This window comes from Anabrus simplex, chromosome 1, assembly GCF_040414725.1.
Source record: "Anabrus simplex isolate iqAnaSimp1 chromosome 1, ASM4041472v1, whole genome shotgun sequence".
Classification (NCBI taxonomy): Eukaryota; Metazoa; Arthropoda; class Insecta; order Orthoptera; family Tettigoniidae; genus Anabrus; species Anabrus simplex.
In genome coordinates, this window is record NC_090265.1 from 67,549,202 (window position 1) to 67,561,769 (window position 12,568).

At 40.3% G+C, this 12,568-nt stretch overlaps 1 protein-coding gene across 1 annotated transcript in view; it reads left to right on the forward strand.

Moving 5' to 3' along the window:
- Nucleotides 1–12,568, forward strand: part of Myo81F (Myosin 81F) — a 718,007-nt gene that overhangs the window by 615,794 nt on the left and 89,645 nt on the right. Inside the window, exons 19-21 of the mRNA XM_068228961.1 lie at nt 4,236–4,390; nt 10,527–10,751; nt 12,308–12,442. Of these exons, the coding sequence (XP_068085062.1) occupies nt 4,236–4,390; nt 10,527–10,751; nt 12,308–12,442 (515 nt within the window). The remainder of the gene's footprint in view (nt 1–4,235; nt 4,391–10,526; nt 10,752–12,307; nt 12,443–12,568) is intronic.

Genomic DNA, 12,568 nt, shown 5'->3' on the forward strand with positions numbered 1-12,568 from the left:
CGTTCTGGGGACCAAAAAGTGGAAATGAAACAGTTGAAAGGAAACTGGCACCTATCAAGACCCACTTCCAAATCCTATCAGGATCAGTCAAGAAGCAAGAAACCCGTAGATTGCATATTGGTGGTTCACTGGACATTATGGGGAACGTGAAATGCGAACTGGAAGGTATCCCAGGAAAGCTCAGACTCCATCTGTAAACAAAATATCGTGATGTCCATAAACAAAATCCGGGCTATATGTTGCAGTGTACTACAAACCAAATTATGGACAGGCAAAGTAGGATGTGCAGTGTAAAATGAAAGAGGAATGTGTATTTCATTGTTTTTCTTCATGTCTGTTTTGTTTTTTTGTGTTTTACAGGTTACAATCTTACTAATTGATTTATCATGTGTATTAATTAACTCTTTCCGGCCTAACTGCGAGCATAGCTTGCAGCGGCCAAAATTACGCTCAGGCTGCGCTGCGGGCATAGCCCGTAGTAAGGTTTGACAATTCACAAAAAATCGAGCACGAGCTATGCACGCATTCTGGTGGTTACATCGTGTTTCTTCATGTATTAGTTATGAAAGTATTTACGCAGATGGCAGTATTGTATGTCTAAGTCAGAGAATTTACAATATTTTCGATCAGCATGCATTAGTAGATGTTGTCACTCAGTGAGCTCTAAGACATGGCTTCTCGCGGCAAACATGTGCTTGACGAAAGTGATATTTTTGATATTTTATTATATATTATAAGTTTGTGCACAAATGAACATATTATTGACATATGAATTCGAGACAACTTCTTACATTTCGTTATGATTGGAGATCGTTTTACGGCCTAGCGCATGTTCCCGAGTATTTCAAATTTGCGTGAATGCGTAAGATAGTCTACATATTAGTAAAGTTGTCCATTTAGAAGACTGTATTTTCTCTTTCTCAGAATTCTTTTGTGGTAAATGGAACAATATTTTTACATTTGAGTAACTTTGACGAAATTTATCAATTAAAATAAAATTTCAAAAAAGCTCCCATTTTCATTACCGTAATTGTTACTATTATTATGAAAAATTATTAGTTTTATATCATACTCATTATTCTTGTTGTTTTGTAATTGCAATGCACATTTTATGTTAGCAAAATAGGGTAAATATAACAGTATTTCAGAAAACTGCACTTGCTTAGTTATCCGTCAGACCTTTTTTCCATTCGCAAAACATGGTATAATATATAAACAATTTTAAAATCTCAAGTGATAGTTAACATAATACAAACAGCGTTTTTCACAACTAGATGCTCAAACAAGCACAAAGAAAAAGGAATCATGCAAATATCTCCTACAGGCACAGAGATATAATGTTTTAAATATTCTTAAAAATGGCCAGTCCAGAACGTTTGTTAGGGATATTAAGGCCCAGACTGGAATGGGTTAACACACTGTGTGTTATCTAGGAGACATGTGTATATTGCTTTAACAGTGAATGCTGATAGGTTGATACATCTCACAAATTATGTACGGATTGTTTGTAGTAGTGGAACAGCCGCAGCTGATAGTGTGATTTTTTATTTTTTATTCGCTTGTTTCTTCATGATCATGATTTTATGAGGGATATAATAGAAACATAAGAGCCTCCATGGCTCAGGCAGCAGCGCACTGGCCTCTCACTGCTGGGTTCCGTGGTTCAAATCCCGGTCTCTCCATGTGAGATTTGTGCTGGACAAAGCGGGGGCGGGACAGGTTTTTCTCCGGGGACTCCAGTTTTTCCTGTCATCTTTCATTCCAGCAACACTCTCCAATATCATTTCATTTCATCTTGCAGTCATTAATCATTGCACCAGAGGAGTGGGACAGGCTTTGGCAGCCGGCACAATTCCTATCCTCGTTGCTAGATGGGGGCTTCATTCCAACCCTGACCCGGTTGAATGACTGGAAACAGGCTGTGGATTTTCAGTTTCATTTCATAATAGAAGCACAGTTAGAGGAAGAACACTATGGCTTTAGACCGAATAGATCAACAATAGACTTGATATTTACAGTGCAAACGTTAATGGAAAAACACCTGGAAAGGAACAAGGAAATCATTCTTTGTATTTTTGTATTCGGAAAATGCTTATGATACAGTTAAGAGAAAACATGCATGGGAATGCCTACTGAAAAGGAATGTACCAAAATCATTAATTAACAAGATAAAAATGTTGTATCATGAGAGTAAAAGCAGTGTACAAGTGGGGAGTGGTGACTCTAAAACATTTTATACAAAGAAAGGTCTCAAGCAAGGAAGTGCACTGTCACCAGTATTGTTTATTGTATTCATGGATGATATCATAAAACATGTAAAACAGAGTATCAGTAGTGATGAAGTGAATGCTATGGTATTTGCATATGATGTGGTGATTTGGGGAAAGGGGGAAAAGGAAATACAAAGGAGACTGGACATTTGGAATGAAAATCTGAAGGAGTTTGGAATGGTAATTAGTAAAAAGAAAACTGTAGCCATGAAATGAAATGGCGTATGGCTTTTAGTGCCGGGAGTGTCCGAGTACAAGTTTGGCTCGCCAGATGTAGGTGTTTTGATTTGACACCCGTAGGTGACCTGCGCATCATGATAAGGATGAAATGATGATGAAGACGATACATATACCCAGCCCCCATGCCAGCGAAATTAACCAATTATGGTTAAAATTCCCAACCCTGCCGGGAATCGAACCCGGGACCCCTGCGACCAAAGGCCAGCACACTAACCATTTAGCCATGGAGCCGGACACTGTAGTCATGCACTGTGGAAAAGAGAAAAAGAGAAGCCAAGTGAACGTAGACGGAGAACGGTTAGAGACTGTAGAACAGTTTGGATATCTGGGTAGCATTATTAATGGAAGTAATGAAATCAACCCTGAAATTAATAACAGACTAAGTAGAGGTACAACATTTTATCATCAAGTCAGAGAGCTTTCATGGGATAACAAAGTACCCAAGAGAACAAAATTAACATTATATAAACGGTATTTCATACCAGTTGTTACATACGGACTAGAAACGCTGGTAACTAATAAGAGACAAGATAGTACGATCCAAGCAGTAGAAATGAAATGTTTAAGAACATCGGTTAAAAAGACAAGAAGAGAGAGAATTCAAAATATTAAAATCAGAGAAGAGCTAAATATAGAACCGTTAGTACAGGAGATACAGAAAGCAAGACTGAGATGGTTCGGACATGTAAAAAAAATGGGAAAGGAACGGGTAGCAAGAAGGGAATTATAAAGAGAAGTTAAGGGAAAGAGACCAGTTGGAAGACCAAGAAGAAGGTGGAGGGATCAGATTTGGAAGGACATTAGAGAAGCTGGATTGGATGTGGCAGAATTAATGGAGCAGGAAAAGTGGAAGGACAGAAAGGAGTGGAGGAGGCTCGTTAACCACACCCGGGTGACTAGAGTGGAACATTGATGATGATGATGATGATGATGATGATGATGATGATGATGATGATGATGATGATGTGAGTGAATCATGAGTGTGTAGTAAAGGAGTATGATTAATAGCATGAAAATTAGTGCATACTTAAATGCATATTTCACCACATTTTTCAGCATACCTGCATGCTTATATTGGTGATTTATTCAGCATATAAATCCAATTACCCCCAACAATAACAAAATTCTTAACAAGAGCTGATGCTATATTAATGTACAAATTATTTTCTTTCAGTCTTAAGAAAAGGTTAAATAATTTCAAATATATAAGAACCTATGTACCGTGCCACTCTTTGGCTCAATCCATCCATGTCTTCTTCTCCTTCTCCTTCTCCTTCTGCCTCATCAACATGATCAGTCCTGCTGACATGCATGGTCACTGACGCAGATCCTTTTCCCATTTTCTGCTGAATACTAGGTCTTCCTCCAACTCCAGTTATTTGAGATCCGAGATTACAGAGTCCTTCCATCTCCTGTGGGACTTATCTCTCCTTCTGTATCATGGAGGAGGCATATCTAAGAAGCTTCGTCCCACATGATCACTTCCTCTCCTCATGAAGTAACCAAACCATCTTAGTCTTGACTCTTGGATCTTGTCTTTTAATGCTGGTCACCTTTACCCAGTCCTGTATATTTTCATATTTGATTCTATCCTTGCTAGACACACCACATGTCCATCACAGCATTTTCATTTCTGTTACCTCCAGCTTTCTTTTAGAGTCTTTTGTCATTGGCTCAATTCATATATATTTGTATATGTGGTAACATTTCTGATTTTTATTTCAGGTACAATCATGGCAACCTTAACGAGAAAGAACAAGCCAACTGAGCTAATACCAAAGTATGAGATGGTGACCTACTACCGAGGTTCTACCATTCCTAACTCGCACATACATATGTACGATCCAGATAATGTCAATGTAGCCTGCTCAGTGTTTAGGGTAAGTATCACAAGATAACTTGAGTCCACTTTATGGTGAAATGCAAACAAAGTAGAATCAGATTTTAATCGGCATTCTGTACAAAGTTCAAAAGTCCAAAACAAGGCAGAAATGTAAATTGTGAGCAAGTTAAATTTGCTCAGAAGTAATATGCTGGCCTTCTGACCAAGTTGATTGCTCATTTCTAATCATGATGGATTTAATCCCAGATCTCTGTGTAATACATGTGAAAGTAAATAATTGATATTCACAGGATATTAGTGAGCATACTACTCAATGACAATGATTACTATTACCACTAAAAAAATTTTCATCCCGTACTCTGATGGGGGTACGGCGGGCCTTCTAAAGGATTATTGCCCTCTCTCAGCCCAAGGAGATTTGAAGCGGTGATTTGAAGTGTGGAGAAGGTGAGGAGGGGAAGGTAGCCATGGCTTATAAGAGGATTTGTTACCATATTTACCTTAGTGCAGAAGAACAGAAAACCACGGAAAAACATTCTCAGACAGCCAGCCGTGGAAGCCAGCCCCTCCGCTTCCCAAATGTAGAGCTGTTGAGCCAAAGCCCACTCTGCTCACTGCTACTGCTGCTACTAATGTTAGGAATATCTATACCTCTCGCAGATCTACTATTACTACTGCTGCTGCTATTGCTGCTGCTGAATATCTGTACCACTGGAAGATCTTGCTATTTATTTATTTATTTATTTATTTATTTACCGTATTTCTCCGAATCCAAGACAATGGTTTTTTCTCACAATCTCATGTGAAAAATCAAGGGTCATCCTGCATTCGCGACCTAACAGTAATGAACACCACTGGCAGCTACCACGATAACCGTGCTGGTTCCCTTCACCTCCCGCAGGCGCATAAAACTCGACCTTCAACGTCCGCATCTTTATTAGGCCTATAGGCTACATCGCTAGCCACGGCAACCGGTTGCACAGTGCCGCTGCGTATTGTCACAGGTTACATGTCACTGGTCACTGGTTCTCGGGAAATATTGAAGAGAGAATGACATTCTACTTGATGGGAGACAGGCTCGCAGTGCGGGGGACAGGACAATCAACAGACCCCTGATTAGATAAAAGAATGTCCCTGTATTAGCCTCTACAAAAAAGTTTCTCAAATCTGCAGAATGGCATCGAAACATGTGAGCCTTGGATTACTTAGAAAGGCCATGGCTACTCAGTGGCAGAGTTATAACGCGTCTACTGTACCTGACATTTAATAAAATTAACAGTTTTACAGACAGCCGGAATATTTTCGTGATAGATCGTCATATTGTAAAGACACATGGAACAGGTATTGTGCAAATTTTCAACGGGTTCTCGTCAATATTATGATGCCAGTTTGAAGTTAATGGTTATTAAACATACGGAAATGAAGAATAATTGTGCTGCCGCAAGAAAATAGGGTATAACTAAAGCCAACGATCACAAAAATAGCTTTTAAAAAATGCATTCAGTGGCCCGCAACAAGGACACTTTAAAGAAGTCTAAGATTAAATTATGAAATATATGTATGAAAAACGCAAGGGCGGAATGGCCATACCATGGTGCAATAAACTCGTTGACCTTCAACGTCCGCGTCTCATTATACATCGCTAGCCACTGAAGTTGGCTGAAGCCAACAAGCGAGACGTGCGTCTAGCGGCAGCTGGTTGTACCTGATACTTAATAAAAGTAACAGTTGTATAGACAGCAGGAATACTTTCCTGATGGATCGTCTTATTATAAACACGTGGAACAGGTATTGCTGGCAATATTTTCAATGGGTTCTCTTTGATATTATGATGCCAGTTTTAATTTAATGGTTATAAAACTCACAGAAATAGAATAATTGTGCAGCTGCAAGAAAATATGGTATAACTTAAGCCAATATTCAGCGTTGGCATGAAAACAAAGATGGTCTAAAACTGCGTACTGTACAAGAAAGGCATTCATATGATTTCACAAAGCACTTTTTAAGCATGATTTAATTTTTTTGAAGGGAAAATGTTTGTTGTTGTTGCTATTTTGCTTTACGTCGCACCGGCACAGGTATGTCTTATGGCAACGATGGGATAGGAAAGGCCTAGGAATTGGAAGGAAGCGGCCATGGCCTTAATTAAGGTACAGGCCCGGCATTTGCCTGGTGTGAAAACCACGGAAAACCATCTTCAAGGCTGCCGACAGTGGGGCTCGAACCCACTATCTCCTGATTACTAGTTGTCTTGCATTCAGGGTCATCTTCAATTCAGAGAAATACGGTCTTTGTTTGCTTATTTGGTTATTAAAAAAGCCAAAATCTGTTCCAAAAGTTAATAAAAAACCTACGTATTGGGCCACATACTCCTACCATTAAACCCAATACTTTGATATTTTCTAAATGGTAAATTCTCATGTAGAATTTGGTTGTAGGTATGCAGATGTTCTTTTTTCCAGTGTTAGCCTTGGCTGGTTCCATTCTGACTATGGGCTCAATTATAGAACCTTCCTTGCTGTCATTTTTAAAGGCTATCATCTTGATTCTTCTGTTACTACCATTTGACATACCATGAACCTCTTCGTTGATGTTATAATCCTTTCCACAAAGCTTTTAGGCAGTGATGATAGAGAGCATTTCTCAATCTATCAACAAAAGGGCAGTTTTCCAAGACGTGGCCCAGTATTTCATTCTCACTGCCACATCATTGACAGAGGTTCCTGTCTTGAGATCCATCAGGGATACTTCTAACTAGTTGTCATTTTCATTGCCTCACTCCATTCACTACATGCAAGACCAATCCCTTTTGAGGTAATTTACAGCACTTAACAAATTCTCCTTCATGGAATTCATCACATAGTTTACTTGTATCATGAAGTTTGGTTTTCTTATTTAATATGGGATCGGGATTCAGGATACTGAGTGTGTTCAAGTAATCTGTAGTCTCCACCGCAGAGTCCCAAGTTGTAAATACGTAAACATGTTACATCTACAAGCTATTGAAAATACCAAATTGATAAATGGTGATTAAAATAAGTATAAATAACAAGATTGGGCGCCACCTGCAAAACAATTGCAGGAATAATTAACTCTGTAGAGCAACGAGCAACTCCCTCTCCCAAGGCGACAGTCATCAGGCTGACGAGGCTCCAGACTTACTTTACAACCTTACCTGTTGCTGTTTATCCCTGAAATTAAATTTGGGTAGCATGCCAGGTTCATCTTCACTCCACCAATAAAATACACTGACTGACAGAGCAAATGCAACACCAAGAAGGAGTGGTCAGAACTTTATGCCAATTGCAGGGTAGACTGACGTCACTGAGGTATGCTCATGATGTGAAATGCGCCGCTGTGCTGCGCACGTAGCGAACGATAAATGGGACATGGCGTTGGCGAATGGCCCACTTCGTACCGTGATTTCTCAGCCGACAGTCATTGTAGAACGTGTTGTCGTGTGCCACAGGACACGTGTATAGCTAAGAATGCCAGGCCGCCGTCAACGGAGGCATTTCCAGCAGACAGACGACTTTACGAGGGGTATGGCGATCGGGCTGAGAAGGGCAGGTTGGTCGCTTCGTCAAATCGCAGCCGATACCCATAGGGATGTGTCCACGGTGCAGCGCCTGTGGCGAAGATGGTTGGCGCAGGGACATGTGGCACGTGCGAGGGGTCCAGGCGCAGCCCGAGTGACGTCAGCACGCGAGGATCGGCGCATCCGCCGCCAAGCGGTGGCAGCCCCGCACGCCACGTCAACCGCCATTCTTCAGCATGTGCAAGACACCCTGGCTGTTCCAATATCGACCAGAACAATTTCCCGTCGATTGGTTGAAGGAGGCCTGCACTCCCGACGTCCGCTCAGAAGACTACCATTGACTCCACAGCATAGACGTGCACGCCTGGCATGGTGTCGGGCTAGAGCGACTTGGATGAGGGAATGGCGGAACGTCGTGTTCTCCGATGAGTCACGCTTCTGTTCTGTCAGTGATAGTCACCGCAGACGAGTGTGGCGTCGGCGTGGAGAAAGGTCAAATCCGGCAGTAACTGTGGAGCGCCCTACCGCTAGACAAGGCGGCATCATGGTTTGGGGCGCTATTGTGTATGATTCCACGTCACCTCTAGTGCGTATTCAAGGCACGTTAAATGCCCACCGCTACGTGCAGCATGTGCTGCGGCCGGTGGCACTCCCGTACCTTCAGGGGCTGCCCAATGCTCTGTTTCAGCAGGATAATGCCCGCCCACACACTGCTCGCATCTCCCAACAGGCTCTACGAGGTGTACAGATGCTTCCGTGGCCAGCGTACTCTCCGGATCTCTCACCAATCGAACACATGTGGGATCTCATTGGACGCCGTTTGCAAACTCTGCCCCAGCCTCGTACGGACGACCAACTGTGGCAAATGGTTGACAGAGAATGGAGAACCATCCCTCAGGACACCATCCGCACTCTTATTGACTCTGTACCTCGACGTGTTTCTGCGTGCATCGCCGCTCGCGGTGGTCCTACATCCTACTGAGTCGATGCCGTGCGCATTGTGTAACCTGCATATCGGTTTGAAATAAACATCAATTATTCGTCCGTGCCGTCTCTGTTTTTTTCCCCAACTTTCATCCCTTTCGAACCACTCCTCCTTGGTGTTGCATTTGCTCTGTCAGTCAGTGTATTTACCACGAGTTTCACTACAACAATTTACTCCCAAAACAATATTAAAACAAAACAAAAACCAACAATTATCATGATCATAAACTTACACAAACAACATCTACAAACTATACATCACAACTGTACATAATTCTGAAGGCCAAGCTTTAAATTGATTATCCTATGGGTATGAAGACTGTCCCTTGTTAACCTTAAATACATTAGCACAATGGCATCATCACCGTGGACTCTTACCACATGTCATAACTGTACAAAAAAACAAACCCAGCCACCTCACTATACTCTGTTACTAAGCCATACACATCCACAATGTAAAATGTCTGCTGCGGGATTAATAAGTAACGACAAGCATGTCGTATTATACAAAGAATGAGCAAGCAATAAACACTTCGGCTACGTTTCCATCAAGTCTTAATTAGTTCTGTGCACAATGTATTACCTCCAAATTATGCATATAACAGACTGCCCACAATGTAAATTTCCTCGGCGAGGAATCCATAGTCTTACTCACAAAAGAACACCATGTAACATCTTCCACCAACCGCTCACCGGGAATGTGAATTAATGAGTAATGCACTCGTTATGACTCGGTAATTGTGCAGTATTGCACCCGTGAAGAACTCGTACAGCAAAGATTTCGCAGTGGCAATCGTCTTCAACAGCAACCTCAGTATCAGTGATCAGTAACCGCAAACTCGTGCACATTAAAAATAAACTCGTAGCATGCACACACAATATGTTTCATCCATCACTCCATAACAAGCAAGCCGAGAAATTCGTTGCACGCGCACACATATATAGGCTCGCTCCATGTGGCATAGTGTCTACTAAAATCCACAGAAAACTAACACTACCACTGCCACATCTTCAAGCGTCTCTTGGTCAATGCAATCTTGTTCGAAGTCAGAGCTTTCAGATTGGTTACCAAGCTGCCGATCCGCAAATGGCGAACTTGCACATTTATCAACATTGATGAATTATCATCTTCAGCATCCACTTCCCGGTCTAAGCCCGGGTTTCTAAACCACATGTTGTAACACTTCCAACTGAGTTCAAATGTCTTTCCTGATATAGCCACTGTTTTCCGTGTTGCACATTTCTTGAGCAACCTACACTGCCATGCCATGTGCAGACTCTTATACAAATTAAAGTTACACAGATACAAAATTCCCTACTACAAATTCTTCTTATAATATTATGTTTTTACATTATAAATGAACAAAATTACATGATTTTCATGACTTCAATATTACAAATAATTTTATGAAAATTTCCTAACCTAAACATTTGGGGATCGTACATTTGTACGAATAATAATTGAACTTAAAACCCAATAACCAGGAATGGAGTAAGTTTCAAGAATAATTTTATTATGGTATTAACAAACTCAATTTGGTAATCAAGCTGGATAAGGAGAAAAGAAGATAAAGAACTCTTTGCACAACAAACTATATAGTATTAGATTATCTTGAAGAGTTATGCTTTTACACGTATTTTGTTTGTACAGGACTTATGTAAATACATTCGAGGTGAGCTGAAGTCTGATGTTGAGCTGCAAACCATCCAGTCTATTGTAGGCTATGGCATTGAGCGAGAGGAGTTGAGAGACGAAATCCTTGTGCAGTGCATACGACAAGCCACGAACAATCCTAATGTGGAAGCTACAGAGAGAGTATGGCTACTTCTCTGTCTATGTATTGTTGCTTTCCAGCCTAGCAAACTCCTTTATAAGGTAGGTACACAAAGCAAATTCCTTATGTTTCTAGCTTAAATATTACAGTTCGTATCCATATATCCTGGGATATGAGTTGTGATTTCTCTCTTCACTGGAAGTACATGCAATGCTAGAAGTCTGAAAGGTTGCTAATGTGATTGTTTTGGCTTTAAATCAGGATTTACCACAACCAGCAGTACAGTACTAGAGGTCTGAGAAATTGAGAAGGAATTCTGATTGGTGTAGGTATTTCTGGTCATTAATTTGAATGTCAGCTGATATAACTAAATTAAGATTTGTTTGCTATATAGGATTATTATAACCAAATATTTAATAACTTATGTCCACTGTAGTAGTCCCAAGTACTTGAAAATATTACAAGAACAGAGCTTAATTGGATAAATTTCTGTATGGATTGATTCACAAACTTATTGACAATGAGTGACTTGAAATGTTGAAACAGAACAACTGTGAAATAGTTTGCTAATTCTTAATCAGAACATGTTTTTGAATAATGTATGAATATATTTTAATGATCCAAAATAACAGGTGAAAAAATGAGATTTTTGGCATCTTTAGTTATTTACAATATAGAGAAAACAAATACATTGAAAAAATTTATTTATTATGATAAAATGAGTATTTAAGGAGATTTTAGTCATGAAGATGCACTTTTGAAAGGATACGCCCAGAGTTTTACATTTGAACCTACTGTACTCATCATCATCATCATCATGTACTCACTTCCATTCTACACAGTAAAGCATAATTTTTATGTTGGTAATTGTGACAGGTCCTGATATCATTTTGTTTGTATTAACAAAATCTTATTGTAAGTCATAGTGTTGTGATATTGTGCTTTCCTAGCAAATAGTGGCCAGACCAAAAGCATTTGGTAAGAAGAAGTATAAAGGAAATATTTCACATGGGAAGTTTGCTTTGTAAATTGTGTAAATGGGGTTACTTTAGAAGAAAATGCAAATGATTCAAATGTGGTAGAGGTTAATGTTGCAGAAAACACCACCATGTGCTCACCACAAGTTGAACTAGAAACTGATGCAAGTATGGTGGCCATGATCATTAAGGCATCAAGTCTGTATGGTCCAACACTGTAGTTAGCTGGTTTGATTCCCATTGGTGGGAAAAAAAAAAAAAAAAAATCACCATCAAAATGTTGGCCGACAGGATAGGGGAGTTGCTGGTATGCAATTTCTAAGCACTAGATTGGATGCTGAAACTGTGGTTTCAATTCTAAACCCCTCCGCAGTGTTCATATGGAGTGAGGGCACATGATGCTGTTGATGGTGATTTTTCCATCATATCAGGACGAAAAGCCTTAAGAAGACCCCTTGGTGTTACTCGACAGGAGTAGGCTACATGCCAACACCATGTTCCACCCTCTGCCTACATCATCATCAAGTCACACAGAGATGTGCAGGTCGCCCATGGATGTCAAGTAGAAAGGCCTGCTGTCAGTAGATTGCATCACTTGCAAAATTTAATATTATTTGTGTTATATGTCTATTTTACAGTATTGTTCATTTATGATTGTATGTCTTGTTTGATGTTCACAGTACTTCATTTGCTTTCTCAAGAAAAATCTGCAGTTGGAAGGAAAATTACGTCAGTATGTACAGTGGTGTATGGAGAATTGTAAGAATACCAAAGTATCGTGCAGACAGTATCCTCCATCTACTGTGGAAATTGCTGTAAGTATACATGCTCTTTATAAGGATTTTAAAAATCGTTGAGTCCTTGAGTTCAGAGGGTCCCAGGTTCGATTCCCGACCGGGGCGGTGGGTGTTTGTGTTTGTCCCAACACTTTCCTCTTCATA